Genomic DNA, 25,932 nt, shown 5'->3' with positions numbered 1-25,932 from the left:
TAAAATGGCAACCTTAATTCCATTCCTTTTCCTTAGCTTTTCCCAGAATAGCAAGGCAGTCGCTATTTGTATTTCATGTGTAAGCTAACTCTCTAAATAAACTCTGAATTTTAGCTCTACTGATCTGCAAAAATCCAATGAATTGATAGGTTGGGGGGTATCAGTTACTTTGGATAAACTTATATATACCACCTTTTACACTTGGAATTTTTCTAAAACTATAGGCCATTAGTTTTTGTGATTTTTTTTGTTTGTTTTGTGTTTTGCTTTCAGCTGCTCATTTATCTTAGGTAAAATATTAATAAGTATGTAAAAAGCTTTTAAGAATAACTATAAGTACTTGAAAAAAAAAGGCAGTTCATCATCTCTTTAAGATTAGTCATTAACCCTGGAGAAATTTTTTTTAAAGCTCCCTCATTTCAGCTTGTTCACATTTGTTGATCATTATTTTAAGAAAAGTAGGATAAAAGGTTATTGCCATTTTATATGAGTTGCTTTTGTCCAAAAGCTGAGATTTCTTGGTTTTATAAAATTGATTTTAGAGATTTGTCTTCTCTCCCTATTCCTGCCAACCCCCATACCTCTTCTCTCTGAAAAAAAAGTATTTTCTAGTTATTTTATAAAAATTGGAAGTTTTTAGATACAGTTTATAATGTAGAACTGTGCCACACTGTCTAATACACATTGTTATTTATGGATTCGATAGCATTTAGTCATATATGATCAGGTTTGATGAGTGACTAAAGAATGTCAGTTTCTTTTAATGTTACACATACATAGCAAATAATATTTTAAAGAAGTTAACCTTGATATTAGGGTGGCAAATACTTCCCAGTTTTTAATCTCTTCCATAAAGGACTAAAGTAGTTAACTCGTAGGGCGTGTCCTGAAAATAATGTGTTCACATCACAAAGTTTTATTACACATACCCATAACCTTTAAATCATGAGATAGAGAAAAATTTTCCTAATTTTTATACTACTTTGCCTATAATGAGTTAACTTTTGCATTCTCAGTTATCTTTGGGTGGAGTTAGTATAAAGACAGGATTTTTGTTTTCCAGGAGGGATTTATCCTGTCCAGGGTTGAGGTGAACACATCAGATGTGTTGAGATAGTACTTTTTAATTTAAATAGTGCTTTATCAGTTCTTTGAGAGGCAGAGAAGATGTTTGACTTCAATCTGAGAAAGCTATGAAATGGTTTAAGTTAATTTCATAGAGAAAAAGTATTCAAGTAGTCTAACGTCGACAGGAATAAAAGATTATGTGTATACCAGGAGGGCAAAATGAATGAAGAAGGATCACATTCACAAATGCTGTATGTTTAACAAAGTACGTTTAGATGGTAATATCCAATAGTCTTATCAAGTGCTACAATCTTTTTAAACAGGGAATGGCCAAATCCAGTGCTATTGAAACAGCCTGAAGAATGCAATCTTAATTTGCCTGTATGGGACCCAAGGGTTAGTGTATTATTTTTTCCCCTACAAATACACATTGTGCAATAACAAGTAAAGGCATCTGCATAAACTTCAGGGAGACTTCCCATTCTTATACGCATGAGTGGACACGTTCGTATTACACTTTCTTTTAGATAACCTCAACTATAATTGTTCTCTGATGTGAGAAGCATAATTATGTACCCTGTAAACTACATTTAATTGTACATAGTTTATAATATCAAGTTCACTAACATTTAATTTATTTTATATAGAACTACCTTGTCAAAGTTGTGTGGGCATTTGTGCTTAAAAAAAATAAAAGGATACTAAAAATCCCTGTACTTTTTTTTTGATCTAAATATTGTTAAAATTTGGTTGTTTTAGGAAAACTGTTGCCTAATGGTTACCTGTGGCAGATACCTTCTAAGCAATATCACTTTAATAACTATGATGTAATTATAAAAATTGGTTTGGGTACTTCAGATTACAAAAACGTGGTTGGGATAAAGAAGAGTCCATTCTGCTTCTTGGGAAGTTACAATCTTTACTGCTTACTCAGTTTAAGTGTTAACAACATGCACTTTATTGATCAGTAAAAAAATATAGGTTTGAATAAGGCTTTATAGGTTTGTAAAATTCTATTTTTCTACATTGTTTTGCTGTCTTATTACAATATCAAAAACACTGTCAGTTTTAAATTCTGTTAATTACATCAAGCTATGTATTTTCAAGTTTTCCAAACCTCAAGACATTTAATTTTAGAGCGATGTGAGTTTATAATTTTCTTTGTGGAAATATGCCACTTATCCTTAGTATATATGGATTAAGATTAACAGTTACTAAATCATTTTACTATCTCAAACTGATACCAACATAGATAAAGTAGTTTCACCATGTGTTAATAAACATATCTTCTTTATAAGTTGAGGGTATATTAAAAAATAAGTTTCCATCTTGTTTAAAATTCGTTTTACACAGAACACCGTAGTATGACATTTCTCAAAAGTGTAGTGGTATGTGCATCCCCATTTCTGTTGTTGAAAAAAGAAAAACTAAATATCAGTAGATGCCCAAGTAGAACCTTTTCTGTTCAACAGGCACACTGTTTCTCATAAGGTTGCCAGAATAGTCATGCCCAAATGATTGAAACAAGCCATTAGTTTAGACCAATCCTGATTCTGTAAAGAATTCCTGTAAAAACAGTGTCTCCTTACATGGTTTTTCTTTCTCAACTCCAGCTATGAATGAAATAAAATTTAATCTTTGGTTCAGTTTAACAAGGGGTAAAAAGTCCAAGTATCTGTTGCATATGTACTTGAAGAAACTGATTGGCTGTTGTTGTATGTAGGTAAACCCCAGTGATAGGTACCATCTTATGCCTATAATTACACCAGCATACCCACAACAGAACTCCACGTACAATGTGTCCGTTTCAACACGGATGGTCATGGTTGAGGAGTTTAAACAAGGTAAGTGGTTATCCTTATGCTCTCCTTTATACACAAAGGATTTACATACCATTGTAGACCCAGTAGTTGAGTATGCAATGTAAATTAAAGCATTCACTGAGGTGGATTCTGATGTTATTTATTGATTACAATATATATCTGAGAATTGACTTGAAAAACTTAGTTTAATTCCTTTTAGTCAATTTATTTTTGATTATATATTTAAAGATTAATCAATATTTAAAGCTGTATCTTTAGGGCCTTTATGGGCTGGTTTAGTGCCATACTGTTGCCATGTAAAATTTTAAACATCATGGTTTGTCTCCATTGGGTGACATGAGAGATGGCTTTTAGCAGGCTATATTCTTGGAAAGAGCTTTGAGAGCAGTTTTGGGGCTAAACTGCCCATTATTTTAGAAGAACCTCTGAATGTTTCTGAATCCCAGTGGTACTGGTGATTTAAAGGTATAGCTATTGCTAAATGGTCTTTGAGGGAAGTTATTGGAACAGGATTGTTCGATTTGACTGACACCAGCCTAAGAAGTAGAATCAGCTGTACAGCTACCAGCTGCAAACTCAGAAGTGGAAAATTCTTTTCTGTAGTCTAAACAAGCTCTTGATGGGAAGATGTTGCTGTCCTTTTAGAAACAACAGGAAGCTTGTTAGAAAGACAAGAAGCAAAACTTAGGGGAAATTTTTCTTTCTTGGCTAACTATAGGGTTTCAGTTTTGGGAGAGAACCATTCTATGAGTATGGCATTTTAGAGTAATGGTAATTTACCAGAAACCTGGCTCTCAAAAAATCTGCCAGCTTTTTTGAAAAGTGTGTGTGTGTGTAAGAATATGCTCTAAGGTCAGACTGAGATTGCTCTTTGTTACAATTATTTTAGGATTATAATGAACGCATGTGGTATGTTTAAGATCTTTAAAACTAGATTGTTAGACCGAACCATGCAAACATTTTAATATGTTTTTAATTTAGGTCTTGCTATCACAGATGAAATTTTGCTGAGTAAGGGAGAGTGGTCCAAACTTTTTGAAGCTCCAAACTTCTTTCAAAAGTACAAGTATGTATTTTAAGGCATGTTGGACATGTTGCTCTCTTAAGTAATGGTTGGTTGCATATGTGAAATCTCTTCTTGCTAGACTAATGTAGTTTTGAATTTTCCTTTAAATATCTTCTATAGACGTTTCCTTCCTGTCACAAAGGGTGTACAATTTTAGTTAAACCCCCTAGTTTTTATTTGTCAAGGTAAAGTATAGCCCCCACAGTTTTGCTCCCTTCTGTAACCGAACTACTGCATTCGTAGCAACATCAATTTTGTAGGCATATGTTAGTCATCACCAAATCTTGAAATGTGTAAGCCTTGGCAAGGAATGGACTGTTAAAATTTGTAGTTATTATTCTCTATTAAGAAACTAAGTCTTTTCAGCTAGTTCTGGAAACTTACTAAGATTCTCTATAACATAGGCAGAGCTAATGTTAATATATAGTCAAATGTTTTTAATAGTTATAGCACACAATTGGCCTACAATTTCCCCCTAATGTTAATAAAGCCCCTTCAAATATTTCTACAAATAATTTTTTGGAATCTAAGTGGGTGTAATACTTTTTTACTAATGGTTTTAATGATTTAATACCTTAGTACAGGTTAAAAGCCTGATTGTGTTGATTTTTATGAAAATTGTAAGTTATAATAAATCTTACTTAAAAAAAAAAATGGACTTGCACTTTTATTTGCCCTGAGCTGAAAACTTTCCAAAGTCCCACTTAAATTTTTTTTTTTTATTTAATGCTTGAAACTTTCCTGACCATTTGATCTTGTGGATTGTGTTTTGTAATAATCTAAGCAAGATTGCTTTATGCTATTTCCCCAATTAAAAACAAGAATGATGACCTTCATGATGTCTCTGTGTTTTGTTTCTGTATCTTTTGCATGAAAAAGCAATAATGGAGCCAGCTTAATTGTTGTGTTCTGGGAGCACTACCTTGTCAGTAAAAATTTAAGTAGCATAACACTGAACGCTCTTGTTTATTACTTACTCCCCATAAGTTGTGCTTTTCCATTTGGCCGATAATTTTTCTTTGTTTTTTATTTGAAGCAATGTTGAAGAAGTGCTTTTGAATATTTAAACTAATAAAACATACATATTCTGATACTTTAAAAACTGCATAATAGAGTACATAATTACTTGTATGGAGAAATTGGCTTTGTAGAAAAGTATCAGCAGAGATCTCTTAATCCTTGAGTATCAGCAGAGATCTCTTAATCCTTGAGAATCAAAGATGAAGTTACATTTATTTTTTTCCTTTCTCACTTCCTTATAGGAGTAAGAGGTGGGTAGAATGAAATTCTTGAAAGTGCTTAAATGTCTTCCTTCATTTTAAAGATTATTGTTGAAATTGAACAAACCTTGATAGTGTTATCCATTTGAATAAATTTGTATTAGTGGGAGTGCGAAGGTTTTTTTTAATATTTTTCTTTTAAAACTTTTAAGCTGTCTTTTAATCTATGCCAGATAGTGCCTATAAGCTCTTCAGTTGACTTATTACAAGATTATAGATTACTATCTTTAAATTATAGATTACTACTAAATTATCTTTAAACAAATCATTTTAGGTTATCACAAACTGCTAAACATAATTAGACATGAGTATATAGCAACAAGTAGAGGAAATTATATCAGGAAAATTAAAATTTTCAGCTGTGAGTCCTGGGAAAACATTTGAAAATGACAACAATGGGTTAATTTTATACCGAATTGTATTTCTCCAGAAACTTCCCTCTTTAAATTTCTAGTAGTTATTAGATTTTAGAGATAGTCACCGATTTGAATTTTTTTTGTAAACATGAACCCCAAAGGTTGGCTGTATAACTTAACTGACTCGTGTTTTCCCTCAAGTCAAAGTTCATTAAACGTTATTTGAAGTAGATCCTGTAAGTATATGCTATGTACAGGATTTTAAATTGTGTGTAATACCTGTTTGCCATTCTTGGAAGGGAGGGAACCATAAAGGACATTTTGTCTTAAAAAGCAGACAAATCGTCTTCCACAAGAGATCAGTGTTCTTTATGAAAAGGGGTAATATTGCTTTGTGAAATTTTAAATAATTCTAAGAAAATATTTTTTTATCTTTTTCCTTGAAGATACTCAAATTGACACTTGAGTAGCAGTAAAATAAGTTATTGTTGACATAGGAAATATGAATACTTATTTCAGGTGTTTCATTTTGCTAGGAAACAAGAAAAAGTATTAGGAAAAGCCAGAATGTAAGGTTAATCTATATTAACCTTAATTATAATTTTAAAGACTATGTATATATAGAACAATTTAGTCTTAAAATGTTTTAAAACTAAAAATAATAAACTATAACTCGATCCTAAGTTAAAGATAGAATTGCAAAGATTTTTTTCCCAAGAAATAATTAGATATTCAGTGCCTGTATATGAGCCATGATCTACCCAGGTAAAGTATTAGTGTGTTGAAATGGCCCGGAAATCTACTTACAGAATGCTTTTTTGGTGGGTAAATAGTTAAGTAATAATAGAAACTAAGTGTTCTTAGGAGTTTTAAAATAGGTTTTAATTCATTTCAGGCACATTTTTATGCTTAAATTTACTACTGGAAACTGATAAACTTTATATTTGGGGAAAAGTTAATCACTATTACCTTGAGACCTTGTGAAGGCATTTGAGCATCTTAACGCATGATAGTGGCAGTATGAGATAGGGGATCACATTTTTTGGAATAGCAACAAAATAGAGTAACTTTAGAAGTGCCACTTGCTTGGTCTTTGTGCTCTGATAGAGATTTGAGGAACTGAATACCAATTCCAGTTTTTAAAACTTAAACTGTGAGTTGTAATTCTGTTTTCAGTTCTTGGATGAGACCTTGTTTTATAAACATTCTTACTGGCAGGTTATTTCTCTTAATTATTGTATTTTCTGTCTACCATGTTAAATTTGCTTAAATATGACCGAGTAAAGGACATTTAACCTTAGCATAAATACTTGTTAACTATTTAACACTTTTAGCTATATTTAAACAAATGCATTTGTTTATAAACAAAGGGCAGAGTAGATACTTCCCCGCCCCGTTTATCATTAAGAACCAAAGTTGAACTCTTTAAGCTTCAAAACTAAACTTTGAATTACCAACAAAATTATGTTCAAGTGGATTGTATATTTTGCATTTATAAATTAGAACATTGTACATTAAGCTTTTGTTGAAGACTCAGGTGGTCATTGCGACTATGCATCTTAATAGGGTGGTGAAAGTAATTGAGAGACGGAGTTTTGTCCCTGAGTTTTGTCCCTACACTAGGTAGACCCAGACTACTTTGCTTTTTTTGAGTTTTTGTTAGGCATGCTTGCTTTTGTATACTTTGTCGTCTCCTTGTTACAAGAGCTCTTCATCTCTCTCTTATTGTTTTTTAAATCTTTTGTCCATTTTCAATTTTCCAGAGAACTGGAAATCAGGTTGCTGAGGTCATTAGGATTTTGTTTGATTTAGGAGCATTTAGGGCTCTCAGAGTAGGTTTCTGTATCCTTAAAATGCATGAGCTTTTTAGTGCTTTCATGTGACTTTTATTGACTTATTTATTTGAGCCATCTAAATGTTTGTTGTATATAGAGTTGACTCTTGAAAAATACAGGCGTTGGGGCGCCTAAAGCCCCATGCAACAGAATCTTTGTATACTTTTGACTTCCCCAAAACTTAACTGCTGATAATCTGCTGTTGACTGGCAGCCTTACCAATAACAGTTGAACACGTTTTGTGTGTTATTTAAGTCTTGTATACACTATCCTTACAATAAAGCTAGAGAAGAAATGTCATTAAGGAAAGCATAAGGGAAATACACTTCAGTATTTATTGAAAAAAAATCCACATATAAGTGAGTCTGTGCATTTCAAACCCGTGTTGTTCAAGGGTCAACTGTATTTGGTTTGCTCCAAATAATGCTGAACAAATTAAACAGGTAAAGGAAGTATTAATCTGTATGCATTTGGACTGCATATTCACATATCTGACTATGTTTTCATATGTATATATAAACCTTACCGTAAGTTTATAAATACTTGAAGTTAACTCATTTGAATGTCACAGTTCCTCTGCCATTAAGACCGGTATTATCCTCTGTACTGACATATACAAGTCTTAGGTCTGGATTACATAGCTATGGAGAATCAGAACTATTTTTCATATACGTTGTGAGGGTCATAATCAAATGGATTGTTTTAAGGCAGTGTGATTTAAAAATGCTTAAACTTACCAATTCTTTAGTATCCCTTGCCTAAATGTCTTTTTTGGAGGGGTGGAGGGGTGGCTAATTTGAACTAGGGTTAGTAATTTTTCTGGGTCTAGGCCAGACATTTGCATTTGGCCAGAAATGTCATTTGTAAAATTTGGCAGATAACATCATAAAGGTTTCAGCCTTTCTAAAAAAAATTTAAAAATTTTTAGTCATGTTCTGACTTCCCAAATAGTATCTACACTAGATAATGATTTCAGTTTGCTTTTTTAAGGTAAAGTTTCTAGTGAGAAGTTTGGCTTCCAGCACCTTTAAAATAGATTCTGTAGAAGAGTATATGTTGGACTAAACTTTTTCAGTCTTACAAAATTGAATGATATGAATTACACTTCAGTTATAGTTTGCCTTAAAGACAAAGATATGTTGTCATGATGCTATTTTCTAAAAATGTGCCTTTTCTATAATTTCAGTAGAATTGGATTTTACGTAGAAGTCAATTTTTTTTGTTGCTTTCACATTAGTGATGTCTGCTTCTTTGTTGTAAAAATTTATACTGTTACTCGAAAAAAAATGAGGCCTAAATAACTTGAGTATTGAGTTTAATTTTTGCTACCTTTTAATTTAAATTGAAAAGAATGGTGTGTGTGATACTATTTTGAGGTTACTGATATGTAATATGTATATTTAGTATATTTATATTTAGTAAAGCACCACAGCCTTGGTGCTTCATTTCCATTAAAATAATTTTGTTTTAATAGATTATACTGTAGTGAGCACTCCACTAAAGTCATTGAACTGAATTTTCCGTTAATCTTTATTCAGCATTCTTGAATTAAGCTGCTTTTTGGGTAATTATTCATAAAATAACTTTTTCAGAAGAATTAAATTTGCTAGTCGTTAGAAACTTGTGGAATTTAGCTTCTATGATTTTATATGCATATTGAGGTTGCAATTCCCCCTTGCTAAATTGATGCTGATCTGTAACTGTCACGAAGCTTATTATATTATGGTATTAATATCCAGCACAAAGCGCTTAAATAAAATAAATAGCATGTTGTCTTTATCTTCAAAGGCATTATATTGTACTTCTAGCAAGTGCACCAACAGAAAAACAACGCCTAGAATGGTGAGTACAAGATTAGACTTTACAGAAAAAATAAACTTCAAAATAAATCAGCCACAGAACACAGTAGGAGATGGAAAGTCTTTAAAACATCCAGTTTGATTTTATTTATAAATGAAGCTTTATTATTTGTAACAAAACTATAGGAATTTGGAGGTTCATATACAGCTTTTTTTGTTGTTTGCCTAATAGAGATCCATGTATCACTTCCTAACTACATTTAAAGTACTTTGTTTTAGCTTACTAATTTTTTTTTCTTTAAATATTTGTGGAGATATCTTTCATAACCTTCCTAGTTTGAAATATGGTTTGATTTTCTTCTCCCCCAATTTTCTCTTCAGCATTTTTGAGTAGAAAATAAGGCTTTGAATTTTATCTGTGGGAGCCCAAACAGTTGAACTGCCCCTGTGGGTTTAAGTATGATCTTCATATTACTGTTTATTACATAAACATTTGATTTCGTGCATTTTATTTTATTTTATCTTTTAAATTAACCAGAATTTAATACTAAGTGACATTTGTTCAGGGTGGGCTTGGTGGAGTCAAAAATCCGAATCCTGGTTGGCAGTTTGGAGAAGAATGAATTTATTACACTGGCGCATGTGAATCCCCAGTCATTTCCAGCACCCAAAGAAAATCCTGACAAGTAAGCAATCTTTTAATTTAATCTAGTTTCCTCTTCCCGTTTTAGCTTTTACTCATAGAAGCATTTATAGGCAATTTTTAATAACTGGAGTCACTGTTTTATTGATTACATGTGGCTCAAAACCAATTTGAGATTTATAGTTTAGGTTTTCCTGATCAGAAACTTTGAAGAGAAAGACGATTTCTTTTGTTTCAGATTTTTCCAAAATGCATTAATTCCTTTTCCTTCTTTAGGAACGTAATTTTTCTTGTGGTACCTCTGGTACTTTAGGATCATCATTAAGAATATTGGCTGTTAGTATATAGATAGTACGAGTATATTTGTCTTTGAACTGTTTATATATTAATGTAAAGGACAGGAGTGTGTGTGTGCACTTTGAATTTTGATAGAATTTGGGTTTAGAACTTAGTTTGCTTATAATTTACATTCCAAGTTTTCCCACATACCTCAGGTTGTCAATCGCCTTGATAACTATTTTCATGAAATCCTGATAAACTGTAGTAATACTCTTCTTACTTTGCAGGGAAGAATTTCGCACGATGTGGGTGATTGGGTTAGTGTTTAAAAAAACAGAAAACTCTGAAAATCTCAGTGTTGATCTCACCTATGATATTCAGTCTTTCACAGATACAGGTATATCTCTACTTGAATAACCAAAACATGTATTTGCATACTGGAATTTCTTTTCATGTTTAGTATAGTGACATTTGTAATAACTTAAAATTGCTTGAGAATATTGAACAATAATCATCAAAGTGATCTTAACGTTTCCGGATTAGTTTTTAGTTTCAGTATTGTCTATTATATAAAAGGTTTTTTTCTATTGTGGTAGAGCTAAAGTTAGTAGAACCATTTTAAATTTGATATGTCCACAGTTACCTATAAAATTGGAAACTACCTTAATATTCAGTTGAATATTCAGACTGAATCTCTGTCTGACTGCCTTAATAATCTTGAACCTTAGAAATTTATGAAGCTAAGCTTTTGGTGACTTGAGGAAATTTATCCTCTGTGTCACATATAGACAAGTGTTAATTTATAGGTGGAGGATAGGATGATTAGAGCTACATTTCAGATTGACTTGTACCCTGAGATATAAGGTGGTACAGTTTACCTAAAGGTCAAATGGTGGATGTAGTTGACAGAGCTACGGCTGTATTTATGTACACAATTTTTCAAAGGAATGGTAAATATGCTCTGAGACAGTGATATGTGCATCTTCTTGAGGGACTAATTTTTCTTTCAAAAATGTCTCCTTTTCCCCCCATTTAAAAAAAATTTAGTGTGTGGCATTTTCACCTGGAAAATTCGAATAGAGAGTTTTCCCTAAAGACATTCAGATTTAACATTAAAAAATTTTTTCCTCGGAGGAGAGAGAAAAATTGGTAGAATTTGTTAAAAAGTCAATATCATGCACTAAATGTAAAGGAGAAGTAAAAGAATATGTATTTCAGTATATAAATGCTGAGGCACAGGGACTAGAAGATATGCTTTAGTCAGGTGATTGCCCCTCTATGTAGGATCACTGGCAGTGTGACATCCGTGAATTCCTACTGATACAGGTGTTGTCTGTTGTGATTCAGAGACCATCAGAAGCATTGCCATTGGTGACAATAAAAGTTAAAGCTTCAAATAAAATGAGAGGTGATCTCTTGATATATGTGGTAGTTGCATTCCTGGAAAACTCATATTAAAAATGCTTTGTTTTTATGTAAAATCGAGTGGAGTTCTTGGTTCAAATAATTGATAGGTAGGTTTTTTATCTTTAAGAGTCTAATTGGGACATAGCACAGTTCTTCACTATGAGGAACTCTCTGAATTAAAGCGTATTTAGTGTCCCTGGCTATCAGCCTTTCACTACTGTGATAACAAAAGCACTTGTGCAGGTTTTTTAGGATATGATTTGGAGGGTGATAACTCCACTTGCTGAAACACCACAGAAGTTTTTTTGCAAAGTAAAAATTCTGATGTCAGCTTAAACTGTTTAGGAATTATGTAGAGATATTTGAATTGCAAAATTTGTTTTGTACATTGCATCTAAGTTGAGCTTTTCATCAAAGGTTGTATTAACCATCACGATTTTCAAGGAACTTTGAGGTATTTTGGGTAGGAAATATTTAGTTGTCCTTTATTTTGAAACATTTTAATGGAATACTTTGTGTTGTTTCTAATAAAACAAATTTAGCATGTTCAGACCTCACATTCTTACCTCCAGTCTCTTCCAACTTGTTCAAGTCTTTTTGACCTGGTTTTGGCAACTGTGCTCTTGTGTTCATTTGTTCAAGCTAGAAAATCTTGGGGTCCTCCTTGACTCTTGTGTTTCTCAAATTTTTACTTAATGTCATAGATTCTTGGAAACTGCAGCTTTAAGCTAAATGATGTATAAAAAGCCACCAATTTAACCATAGGCTAAGTTGACATAAACAAAAAAGTTAAGTTCCTATGTCATATTTTTGTTCTCAGAAACATCACCAAACTTCTAAATAAAGATTTTAAAACTTCTAATATCAAATATTGAAATAAATGTGAGCTATACATACATTTAAGAAAGATTAATAAAAAACAAGAGAATTATTTCCACTAATTTCAGTTCAGGATGGTAGGTGGCTGGAGCCTTTCCCAGTAGCTCAGGCCAGAAGGTGGGACTTAACCTGGACACGACACCCTTCCAGTATAATGCAGGCTCACGCACCCACACTCACTCAGACTGGGACAGTTAGACTTGCCAGTTCACCTGACTGCACATCTTTGGGATGTGGGAGGAAACTGGGGTACCTGGAGGGAACCCATGCGGACATGGGGAGAACATGCAAACTACACAGACAGTGGTCCTGGCTAGGAATCAAATATTTTTTTTTCTTATCAGTGTTATAATGAAATGACATTCTTCAGGGACCTTCTGTACTTGATATAAATCCATTAAAAATTTCTTTTGCCTCTGCTTTCAGAATACATTGTTTGAGATTTCTGTTGCTAATTGGTATTTCTACTGCTGTCAGCCTAGTCCAAGCCACTTAGGCTCGGTTGGATCGCTGCTACTACTATAGGATTCCTGTTCTGCCCTCGCCCACCTTCAGCTCTTTCAGTCAGCATCCAAAATGATGTTAAGCTAAATCAAGTCTCGTCTGTTCAAACCTATAACGGCTAGCCATGTCACTTAGAGTATAAGTCCAGGTCTTTACCTGATTTGACAATCTCATTCTGTCTCTGACCTTGTTTTCTGTTATAAGTTCACAATTCTTATATCCATGTGTCTTGGGGCCAGAAAGGTAACAAAGTTATTAACAGTCCCAGTGGGGCCTGGAGCGATGTTTGGTAGTCAAGCCTAACATTTCTGCAGGCAGGTGTTCGCTGTTCACATTAAGCAAAGGAAGAGACCAAATAGATCAGGGTTGTTGCCTGATGAGTTTTGGTGCCAGTCTTAGGAAAAACTTCTGTGTTGGGTGGGAGCTTTTGGGGTTTTAGAATTGAAGATACAGGATTACTGATCTCTACTTTTCCTCCTTCCCCGTGGCCTTTTTGTTGTTCCTCAAACATTCCAGGCATGTTCTCCACTCAGGACATTTTGTCCTTGATGTTTGCTCTTCCTGGAATGCTATTCCACCAGGTACTGTCAGCTCACTTCCTCACTTTCGTTTACGTCTCCACTCAAATGTAATCTCAGTTTCCAGGCTGAGCTGCTTTTCTTCCCTACTCAGTTTTTCTCCATAACACTTACCACCATCTGATATGAAACACAGTTGACTCTTGAGCAACATGGGTTTGAACTGCGTGAACTCCACATATATGTAGAGTTTTTCAGTTTGACCTATCCAGTTCAAACCCATGTTCAAGGGTCAACTCCGTGGTTGAGAATCCGCTTATGCAGAGGGCCTGTGATGATAGTTACATTCCCATTATGTTTGTGGGAGGCTGCCGCTCCTAACTCCCACATTGTTCAGAGGATAGCTACGTTTTACTTATTTTTTTTTCCTGTTTATTATATTCTTCCTACTGGAATGCAGGCTCTGTGAAACTCTTTTGGTCTCTTATTCCCTGCTATATCTCCTATGTCTAGAACAGTGTGATACAGTATAGCCCCTCAATAAATATTTGTTTTTGAATGAATGAATGAACTTTTCCAATTTGGGAGCTTCTGGAACTAAATTATTTGGATATACTTATTTTTAGCATATTATTTTTCTTTTGTGACCTCTATTATATGAGTTATTTCTATAATAGAAAATATGTATTGTCTTAACATTTTACCTTGCAGATTCTTGAAAAGATATTTTTAGGTATATTTAATAAGTTTGACTTCTGTGCATTCGTTACATACTTAGATTTGAATTATATATTCTACTGGTAGCATAAAAGAGTATGGGTTTAAGAACCCCTTTTTCTCTAATGCTCTTTCTTAAAGAGTTATTCTTTAAAGTTATCACTTTAAGAATTATTACACTGAAACAATTAATATACTTTGTGCTCTTATTCATTATGTAGACCTTGCGGTTAAAGCGACTTAGAGTTTGCTCAGGACATAAATTGTCAGATTAGAGAGGTTTTGACCTGATGATTTTACAGATGTGTGAAGTATTGATGAAAAAAGGGTCCCTACTTAGAATAGCTTCTCCCGGGTGAGTTAACTGCCTTTATTAAAATGTTTGTTTCTTGTAACAATTTCCTAATTGTGTAGTTTATAGGCAAGCGATAAACAGCAAGATGTTTGAGGTGGACATGAAAATTGCGGCAATGCATGTGAAAAGAAAGCAACTCCATGAGCTCCTGCCCAATCACGTGCTTCAGAAAAAGAAAAAGGTAAATTTAGGGCGTCCTTAAAAAGCATTACTGACATCATATTGTATGTATCCATCCAGGCTGTCGATACTTCAGAAATTTAGGCTCAGTGAATTAGTTAAATTTGAAATAGATCACAGCATTTTAAAATTCTGTTAAATGGAGCAGTTCCATGATGTGAAACCTTGTTCCTAAGCAGGTTCCTTGAACACGCTTGCTTCAGACTTCAGAAGGATCAGTGGTGACGCTTCGTATCCTTGTTTTATATATATTTGTATTTTCTTCAAAATCTTTTATTCTCATCTATTTAATATTCCACATCAGTATCTAATTTCCTTTAAAAAGAAAACAAATTAGGTATTATGTGGCTCAAGTAAATTATAGGACTTTTTAAATGAAAATGGGTTTATTTTGGAAAGAATTATATGTGTATTTTATTTAAAAATTTAAAGTTATTGAGTATAAAGATCACTAACAGGTAACCAGAGTTAATGTTTTATTTTATGTTATTCTCTTGTTAGTGCTTCCTGTTGAATAACTTAAAGCTTTTTTTCTAATTTGGACTTCTTTACTGGGATTTTAGTGCAGAGATAACTATTACATTTCAAAAAATGGATGAATTATTCCTATAAGAAACAGAGTAGTGAAAATAAATAAGCTAGAGCTACATATTATGTTAAGTTAGAAAGGTACAGATGAATATGTACCATTTGATACATTTATATAAAGTGTACAAGTTTAAAAAATATAAAACCCGTATGATTTAAAAGAGAATATGAAATAAAAGTATATGTTAGAATGATAACCACCACTTTCAGGATAATGGTTAACTGGGGCTGGGTTGGGAGGAGAGGAATAAAGTTAATACACAGGGGGCTTCAACTTTATAATGTTCCATTTCTTAAAACATAAAATACATTATAATACAAAAGCATCTGTGTCAAGGACCGGGCCTTTGGAGTGCACTTTCTGGTTCAGTTTTAGGTTCCACTGCTTCCTAGCTGTGATACTTGGGCAAGTTTTATAACATCATATTCTTGATTTGCCTCATTTCTAAAATCAGGATAACATTTTTATCCACCTAGGTATTTTGTGAGGATAAAGTGAGTCGATACTTGTGAAAGGTTGTTTAGACTAGTGCCTGGCACATAGTAAATGCCTATATTAGCTTCTGTTACTATCAACATGATCATTATTCATAACTTGGGGTAGAGGTACTTCATTTTTTTCGTCTAAAATGCAATTTTTGAAAGAATGTTATGTTTTTAAAAATGCCATCACATCAAAGCCTTTATGTGGCTTAATTTGTTATTCTGAACCTAATGGTTTCATGAGTTAACTGAATAATCTAGAAAGTGACAAAAGTATACTCTTCTTTTCTTGAGCATCATTTATTTTTCTTTCCCTTCCTTTCTCTTTTGTTCTTTTGTGCTTTCTTGTCGTAAAATATACATAATAGGAAATTTACCATCGAGTAGTTTTATTTTTAATGTGTCAAGTCAAGCATTTGTCTTCTAATTGTCCCTCGGTGTTCTGTTAATGGGTTTAAGCAACCATACTTAAGTGCGTATTCGCTACATATAAAAATATATCAACATTTTATGTTTTCAGAAGTAAATGTAAATAATTAAGTTGTTATGTTTTTAACACTTACCTATTTCTATTTTATTAAAATAGCATTTTATAACTGAGATAATTATATTTTCCAGAACCCTTGATTCAGATTGCCTTTTAAAACTCATATTTATATGGCAGTATTGATATTTGAAGCAATTAGTGTATAGTTTAAGTAAATTTTATTTTCTGTTTCTTAAGGTGGTATCTAGATATAATCTTCTAGAATATAAAAGGAATCATTAATACTCAGAAATTTGTTGTTAACATAGTCCAAAAATTGTATTTATCAAATAAAGTGTAACTATAATCTTATCACCCATTAATACTCTTAACATTTCAGCTTATTTCTACACAGACTATCCAGTATACATATGTAACTACATATAATATATATATTTAAAAGGTTTTTGTTACCATTTTGCGACTTAAGGTGCTTTATTATATTTTGACCACCTATCCAAATTACATGACATGACAAGTACCAAATGGCTACCTAGTATTTGTCTGGCTACAGTATTATTAAATCCATCCTCTATTTGACATCATTTAGATTATTTCCGAGTTTTCACTAGTAAAATAGCACTTTTCTTGTTTTTATAACAAGTGTCTAGAAATTTACATCCATGAATCTTTTCTTTGGACTCTTTTTATTAGCTATTATTTGCAAAGTACGGAGTACAAGTGTTTTTCTGTATTTAATGATACAACAACCCATAGCTATTGTCTGTTTTATAGAAGAAACAGAGTGGTTAAAAAAACTTGCTCAAGGCCATGTAGTATGGGATGTGGATTGGACCTGGTCTCAGTGCAAAGTACAGGTGTTCGTTTCTCTCTAGTATGGTCTATATTTATCCTTTACTAGTAAGTTTTGATAGCATATTTATGATTTCTTGGCATTGAAGTCTCTTGTGCCAATAGAGACACAGACATAGACATAGATAAAGACACATCGGTGAAGCAAAGCAGCTTAATGCTGTTCTGTGTTCAGACCATCCTGTAAAGCCTCCACATTCACAGGTCATCCCCAGCAAGTGGCCTGTTATCTCACAAGTGTTTGATCATCTGGTCAGGCAGGTAACTCTTTGGAATTGAGTGTAATTTACTGAGCCAACCTTTGTCTGTTGGAGAGTGAGGTGGTAGCGTTTTTGCATGCGAAAATATTCTCAAATATTAGAAAATTTGTTTCACAAGTAGCTTCATGAGAAAGTGGTTTACTACTCTCTCCTCCTCTCCCTGCTGCCAAATCTCATCTTCCTCATTTGATCAGTATTGATTTACGTACACAAGTGGTGTCTCTTTAGTTCTAAATTAACAGTTAGCATAGAGTATACACACACGTGGGGCATGAGTTTTTGACAACAATGCAACTTATTTCCATTAAAATGTTTCTGTAGGTAAGTGAACACTGAGGCTAAAAGCATTCTGGGGGGAAAAAAAGCGGAAGAAATAAGTTTGCTATTTTAATAACATTGATTGCAGAAATGGAAACTTTAAGTCACTTTAGAAATCATCTTTTATTCCATAGAACCTCTCATAGTTTTTTTTTTTTTAGCCTTATTTTGATTTTCCTACATTATGTAACTTTTTGAATGCTTTGATTTTTTAAGAAGCAGGACCAACATTAGGATTTATATGTGGATGTTAGGTTTAGTTTTCAGAAAAATATTTTTGCTTTTTTTCCCCACAGGATAAGTTACACTGTTAAACGCACCATATTAAATGTACCATGTTAAAAGCCTAAGCTGCAGTTAGAGCACTCGAAATCCCTTGCTTTAGAGAGGCTCGTTTATTTCCAAATAGTTAGGAGTGGTACTAAAATTGTACTCGTTGACCATTTTTTTGAAATTACACAATTTTTATGTTCATCTGAGAATAATTTTAAAATCTATAAACAAAAAATTCTAATCCCACTAGCCAGAGATACTCATTGTTAATATCATGCTTATTATTAAAAGACTTTTTTTTTTTAACGTGTATGTATGTGTGTATATATTTAACCCCCTAATTTAAGATCCATATGTTTTCAGGTACTTTTTAGTACTCAATGTGTCTTACAGTCAGTGTGTGCATTTAATGTACCAGTCCTGTCTCCTTTTCTCCTTTGGAAGAACTCATTGAGTTGGACGCCTCCCAATGTCAGGAAGTGTATCTCTCAAATCTTTGCTTTGTAGTCAGCATGGCACTTCTGAACTTTATGAACTTCTTGATTTGTACTTTTTAGTAGAAATCATTTATAGGTTAAGTAAAATAATGTTCATATTTCAAAGATCTGGGTTAAAAAAAGATACTTGATTATACATTTTATTAATTGCAGCATTCAACAGAAGGTGTCAGATTGACACCTCTGAATGATAGCAGCCTCGACTTGTCTATGGACAGTGATAACAGCATGTCTGTGCCTTCACCTACTAGTGCTATGAAGACCAGTCCATTGAACAGTTCTGGCAGCTCTCAGGGGTAAGGAAAACGAGAGAAGGGCTGTTTATAAACATAGTACGTATATTCTTGTTAAAATCATCTCGTTAGGCTGTTATCCCAAACAGGACTCGCTTCCATTGCCGGGCCACTGACACACACACCCACACCCACACCCACACCCACACCCACACTCATACTGGGACTGTTCAGACACGCCAGTTCACCACACGTACACAGCTTTGGGATGGAATCCAGAGTACCTGGAGAAAACTCGCACAGACATGGGGAGGAGGGTGTGCAGAACTCCACAGACAGTGGTCCTAGCCAGGAATCTGGTTTTTTTTTTTTTTTCTTATTAACATTATAATGAAACGACGTTTTTTGTGGACCTGCTGTACCAGTTAGTCCCAAAGCTTTAATAAGCTGCATGCTCTCTGGTTTTTATATGAATGTCGTGTGGGCACCCGAAGTCCAAGTCCTCTAGTGTTGCCCACTTTGCGTGACATCATCACTCAGCAGTTGCAGAGAGTGAGCTTTTTAGCTGAGGAAGAGAGAGTAGCCACAGAGGACTTTTTGCTTTTTCTTTCAGGAGGTAATAAAAACAAGATTATTTAAATCCCTATATATAGGATTTATTTGAAACAGAAAAGCTGAAGAGATAGGTGAGTAAAGGAGGAATGGTTTGAGTTTCCTAAGATGACGAAGGAGTGGAGTCCAGATCATAGAAGACAGGACTGAGCTTTGGATGTCTTTGTTGTTTGGGCCACTGGATGGGCTTTTACGGTTTCGTGAATCCTTAGATACTGTGTGTAGAAACTTGTTTCTATTTCTGTTTCCTTATTTATATATTCAAAATACTTATATATTTTGATAGGATTTTCTTATACCTTAAATCATTTTATACCTTAAATCTTATATGTTAAGTCTGTTACTCCAAATCAGATAAGAACAGATTTTTTAGAACTGTTCCGATATGGTGGTAAGTAGCCACATGTGACATTTCAAATTTAATTATTAAATAAAATTAAATATTTAGTTTTTTACTAGCCATATTTCAAGGGCAGAGTATCTACATCTGTATAGTGGCTACCATATTGGCCAGTGCAGATAAGGACAGTGTTACAGAAAGTTGTGTTGGACAGCACCGCTTTAGAATGTATGTGCTTTCTGTTGTCGGTTGTATTTTATCAAAGTCAGTTACTAGTGTAAATGTGTAAGTAAACCTAAAGGATCATTTACGTAAGAAAATAACTTCACATAAATTTTGATTTTGAATTTTATACTTCTCTATTTACTTTTCAACTTTTTTTTTTTTTTTTAATAGCAGAAACAGTCCTGCTCCAGCTGTAACAGCAGCATCTGTGACCAACATACAGGCTACTGAAGTTTCTGTGCCACAAGTAAATTCCAGTGAAAGCTCAGGGGGTAAGGAGATTGGTTTGATAGGTTTGAGAGTACTTACATTACATGGGGTTTAACCTTCATTTTGAAAAATGGCTTTATTTGTTACGTATTTTGAATTCAGTTTTTAATGCCATTATTTGCATGTAAAATTATCAAATTCGGAGACATAAAGCTTTATTTTATAACTTGATGTTGCTGTGATTTATTTTAATTTTTATGTATTAATGTATACTTACTACGAAGGTACATCGAGTGAAAGCATTCCTCAAACTGCCACACAACCAGCCATTTCATCACCACCAAAGCCTACAGTCTCCAGAGTCGTTTCTTCAACACGTCTGGTAAACCCACCACCTAGACCTTCAGGAAATGCAACAACAAAAATACCTAATACTGTAGTAGGAGTCAAGAGGAGATCCTCACCTCACAAAGAAGAGAGTCCCAAGAAAACCAAAACAGAAGAGGTACCTATATGTTACCCGTGGGAATACTAGCTTAGCTATTTTAAAATCCAGTGGAGAAAACCTTTGTGAGCCGGAATTGAGAAGCAGCGAGGAGGAAAGCTTTTAGAAAATGTTTAGGTCGTGCTGTAGTGCCATAGTTTCTCCTCACCCTTCCTCCTCTTCTTGGTAACTACCTCTTTGACGAAGCTCTGCCTCTCATTCAGACTTCTGTAGCATGCCGAGTTTGTAACAATTGAGCATGGCTTTACATGACACCATAATTTATTATTTTCTTATGATTCTATCTCTTTCGTGTACCGATTGGACAGTTTTTGCTTCTGTGATCCAGGTGGAGTTTTAGAGTTTCTACACTGTATTTGGTGTTAACAGGGCCACTGACTACGGGTAGTTCTCAGGGAATTCTTATTGAATGACTGACCAAAGTCGCAAAGTCAGATTAGTTTTGGGACCATCAATGATTATTTTCCATAACTCTTCAGGAAATTTTCTGGCTGTACTTCAACTTTTTATAGTAGATGGTTTATCTTGGTAAAACTTCGAATAGTTTTAGGAAGCCATTATAAGTGTACATTGATTTTGGTGTGTCTTAAAATACAAATAGCCTTGTTATACAGTTTCATTGCTCCCTGGAGTCACTGTCAAGTTGTTTTCCTTTTAGTGAGATAGTCACCATTAGTGCAGAGATGACAGTCCAAAACAACAATTTTGTTGTGATTTTTGGCTGACGATTTGTTGTTTAGGAATTTAAAGCATTACAACAAAGTTTCTTTAGAATGGGGGGAAAAAATCTGTCCTCGTGGAGTGTTTGATTTGTAATGGTGAAGATTTACTGTCTCTATAAGTATTCTATTTCCTAGGTTATTCTGAAGTTTTTTGTTCTAGATTTTTTTGGAAATAGTCACTATTAATGAACTATGAGTAATTGGATGAATTTTGTCACTCTTACAATGCTAAATGTGAATGAAGGATGGTTATACTATATTTTAAAACATGTATTCTGAAAACTCATCTGTGTCTGTGTAATAATCTCAAGGCAATGATTTTGAACCTTGGTTGCATATCAGAAATAATTTTTCAGGTTTTGTTTTTTTATTTCTTTCCCCTTAATACAGATTTTGGGGCCTCCAGCTACACTGAATCAGACTTTCCAAAAGTTAGACCTGAGAATTTATTTTTACATTAAGGAAAGAACTTTATTAATGTTTCTTGTAAAACTTAAAATTTTGTTTGTTTTTTGTTTTTTAAGGAGCACCCCCAAAAGGGTGTTAGCTCAGTCCATCTCCTCCTCAGTCATCTGCCTCCCAACATCTTCCCAGTGCTGCCCTAGAACATTGTGGAGACTCAAAGTTAATCACTGAGTCTCTGGAATCTTTTGTTAAAAGCCCTAGTGCAGCATTTTGTGTTGTGCAGCAGCCTAAGAACGCGTTAGTTCTGGTCTCCTTTTACATTCATCTACTTATATTTGTTTGGAGTTGTCAGATCATTTCAGAATTCACATTTTTTTTTTATCTTAGTTAAGTATATGTAAGCATAACTAGGCGCCTGTCGTTCTGTTTCCTTAATGTTAATAACTTACTAATTCCTCAAGCTCTAAGTAAGTGAGTGTGTGCCCGAACAGTGTTTGTAATTTCATTTGCTCCTATCTTGGTAGAAAACACTCAAGTTTCCTGCCTAGTTTAGAGAAGCAGTAAAAGTACAGAATTTTTAAACTTAGTATGGAAAATTTTAAGTATACACATAAGTAAAGAGAATCATTTCATACCCGTGTACCTGTCATGCAGCTTCCGGTGTAACTTGGCCAATTGCTAGACCCTTAATTCTTTCAGCCTTTTCCATTTCCCCCTGTTTTTGGGTTATTTAGATGCAAAATCCAGACATCATATCATTAGAATTTTTAAAATCTCATTTCTAAAGGATAAATGGTTACAAAAAAGAAAGCATAAACAAAATAAATGTAACCCACTTAAAAAGAAAATCAATTCATTAATATCAAATATCTAATTAGTGCCCATATATCCCTGATTGCGTCACCGATTTTTTAAAAAAGTAGTCTTTATTTTTCCAAATCTGTAACTAAATAAGATCTCTGTTTAGTAATTGATCGATGTCTCTTAAAATAGTATCCTTTAAAATAGGTTTTTTCCCTTTTTTTCTTGTAATTTTTTTTCTGTATGGTTTCTCATAGTCTAGGTTTTATTTATGGCAGCTCCATGGAGTTGACTGACAAAAATGGAATTTTAAGATACAGAAGGGATCTTGGGATCTTAGTTATTGCCTAATCTTGTTTCTTAGAAGAGAAACTTGAGGTTCAGTGGCTTTCCCGTTTATAAATCTAATCAAAAAGTCAGAGCGAGGATTATAACCCAGGCCTAAATCTCATGGTGCTAAAGTTGAAGATTGTCATAAATAACCCAATTTAGAAGCTCTCCTAAACTGGATCTTTTATTCTCTGTTAATGAGTACTTGCTGTTAGAAATTTTAGCCAACCTGAAAGAAGCACTGGTTCTACTCAATTAATATGCTAACGTGTGTTTATCAGTAGGGTTTTAGGAATTGTCAGGTAATTTCTGCTTACTTTTCATCATATGCTAAAGCTTTTCAGATACATATAAATCGTAAAAATATAAATACAGAAAAGGTTGCCTTGTCACCTGGATTACATGGTTAAATGATGCTATATATATATTTTTAAAACATGGAAAATTTCAAACATGTACAAAATTATAATGAACAGTCGTGTTCGCGACACTTAGCTTCAGTAGTTAATAACTCATGACCAGCCTTGTTTCAGCTATATATCTACTCCCTTCTCCAGGAAGCAAATGAAGCAAATCCCAGGCATGTCATTCAACCATGAATATTTCAGTGTGCATCTAAAAATAAGGTCTAATAAAAAACACAACTATGGTATATTATCGCCATACATATTTCTGTGTGTGTATATAAATATATAAGTATATTTACCAATATTAACAATATTTGCACAGTATCACATATCCAGTTAGTATTGAAATTTGTCCAGTGGTGACTGTTAGGTTTGTATGCTTGCAGGATACAAGGGAAGTTCTTAATGGAATCGGATGATATTGCAATTAAATCTCTCCCACTTTTAAGTAAGCCTGTAGTTTCTATGGATTGTTTTGAAGCCACATTTAACATTAAATTTTAGTTCTGCCTAGTAAATAAAGCAGAGAAATTAATATCAAAATAACTTTTCTTAAGAAAGTGATGTTTATTACAAATCACTTCAAGAATGAGAAAGTACAGCCATTTTTGGCTTTTCCTTTTCTCTATCAAAAATGAGTTGTTTTGAATAGAATTATAGTAAATTTAAAAATTAAGACTCGAGAGCATTTCTCAAACTTTCTATTCAGGATTTTGCTGGATCTTACTAAGCAAGGGAGAATTCTGTGGTTAATTAAGTTTGGGAAAGTTAAAGGAGTATTCTTTGTACAACTTCCCAGAACCTTCTATGTGCTAACGTGTAGTGTGCATCTCTCAGAATGCAGCCGATAGCATTCTTTATTGATCAAGGAACTCCTTTTTTTCCCTCTTTCTTGCAAAAAGTATTTTATGAACTTAGTGGTTTTGGGAAATGTACTCTAGGTGGTGATGATCCATAACAGTTTATCTCATGTTCTTTTAATTTTGGTAGATAACTTAAGCCAAATTAAATTTATTAATATGAAAAAAAAATTTTAAGTGATTCAGTAATTTATTTTAAGGCTGTACTTGATCTTTACAGGTTAAATTATTTTATAACTTAAGAACCATGAATTAAAGCATTGATTGGCAAATAATCTAAAATTTTTCGTTTTAGAGAATAAAGCTTTTTTTTTTAAAAAACAGGATGAAACAATTGAAGATGCTAACTGTCTTGCTTTGAGTGGACATGATAAAACAGAATCAAAGGTATACTAATTTAGCCTTGGAATACATACACAATTAAGAGTACAGAGATGCTATAGGAATGTCTCTGGAATATTGTACTATATTTTGTTCTATAGCTGTTAGGTTGTTTTCAGTATTGTTTTTAGAGAAGTGTTTTGTCCCTTTTTAGTGTTAGTTTATATAATGCTGAAATTGAATTCCTCAAACGTTTGAGGTCCTACTAGACGCAGGGCAATGTGGCGGACACTTAATGGAGTAGAGTGATGAGTTAGTTACCTGTAAAGGAACTTAGAATTGAGCAGAGAAAGATAAGTGGTAGAAGAATTAATTACATGACCAAAGAAAATCATAATAATCAGGATGGTGGGATGGCGAGAGGCAAGAAGAGTTAGATATCACTTTCTGACCACGGAAATAGAAAAGGCTTCATAGAAGGAAGAGATAATATTTGAGATATCCTTGAAGGATATGTAAAATTTTTGACCATCCAAGATGAGCAGGCCATCTCACTGTTAGGGTGAGAAAATGGTCCCTTTAGAGAACTAGTTTTTGGTAAAAGATTCTGGCTAGACCTGGGGTACATGGGGCTTTTGAAACAAGGTAAATAGGATGGAAGAGATTGGTTTAGCCAAACTATATTAGACTTTAAACATCATTTTTTTTTTTTTTTGAGAAATTGAAATGTACTGAAGGCTTTTAACTTTTTTCCCCTTCTTGTAGAAAAATTAGAAATTTTCTCCAAATTATTCATATGATTGATATTTTAGCAAGTATTGTTTTGATGTCTTTATAGATTTTGTGCTTACATACCAGTACCTTTTACTTTCAAATATTTATTTACTCTATAAACCAAGAAAAAATTTTCATGTCATTATATAATCTAGAAAATATTAATGGCTGCATAGAATGCTATCTTAAAGCAGTTACCTTTTTTTTTTTTATGCAACCCTATTGTTAGCAGTTGTTTTTGTTAAAAAAAGAAAGTTGATCTTTCCTATTGTAGTGTTGGCTGTGGCTAAATACCTGCCATCCATTTGTATTTATTTCATTAGGATAAATTATTTAAAGAAAAATTACTGGGACAGATAGTATGTTTCCTTTTAAAACTCGGTTCCTATTGCCAAGCTTTGCTTCAGAAATACTGTACTTTTAATTCTACTCCTTCCAACTTATTTTACTCTTCAGTTTCAGAGGAGAACATTGGTATTTCATTGTTTTATTATAGTATACATTGTTTTATAGAAATTTAAATTTTTATGTTTGTTTTCATTTACATGTGTACATGTATGTGTTATTTTCCCTCGTGTACTGCTTTTAAAAGTTCAGAGCAGTGGGGTGACCTGATTTACCCTGTATTTCCTGCTTATTCGTAGAGTAAAAGCAGTGCATTGACTATCAAGGAAGGGGGAGGAACCGAAAGGAAGGATGAATGTTTTAGAGACATTTTCT

At 33.4% G+C, this 25,932-nt stretch overlaps 1 protein-coding gene across 3 annotated transcripts in view; it reads left to right on the top strand.

Moving 5' to 3' along the window:
• Positions 1–25,932, top strand: part of PAPOLA (poly(A) polymerase alpha) — a 60,723-nt gene that overhangs the window by 29,914 nt on the left and 4,877 nt on the right. Inside the window, exons 10-20 of one of the 3 annotated variants that reach the window (XM_023536636.1) lie at positions 1,392–1,464; positions 2,792–2,912; positions 3,873–3,957; positions 9,217–9,270; positions 9,794–9,913; positions 10,437–10,546; positions 14,589–14,710; positions 18,621–18,763; positions 20,052–20,149; positions 20,372–20,592; positions 24,442–24,504. In XM_023536636.1, the coding sequence (XP_023392404.1) occupies positions 1,392–1,464; positions 2,792–2,912; positions 3,873–3,957; positions 9,217–9,270; positions 9,794–9,913; positions 10,437–10,546; positions 14,589–14,710; positions 18,621–18,763; positions 20,052–20,149; positions 20,372–20,592; positions 24,442–24,504 (1,210 nt within the window). Of the gene's footprint in view, positions 1–1,391; positions 1,465–2,791; positions 2,913–3,872; positions 3,958–9,216; positions 9,271–9,793; positions 9,914–10,436; positions 10,547–14,588; positions 14,711–18,620; positions 18,764–20,048; positions 20,150–20,371; positions 20,593–24,441; positions 24,505–25,932 lie in introns of all 3 variants that reach the window. The other 2 variants (XM_011370200.2, XM_011370201.2) reach the window with 2 other exon arrangements.

Source organism: Pteropus vampyrus, unplaced genomic scaffold (genome assembly GCF_000151845.1).
Source record: "Pteropus vampyrus isolate Shadow unplaced genomic scaffold, Pvam_2.0 Scaffold164, whole genome shotgun sequence".
In the NCBI taxonomy this organism is placed as follows: Eukaryota; Metazoa; Chordata; class Mammalia; order Chiroptera; family Pteropodidae; genus Pteropus; species Pteropus vampyrus.
Note: the sequence above shows the minus strand (reverse complement) of the source record. Positions and strands in the feature narration are given on the sequence as shown.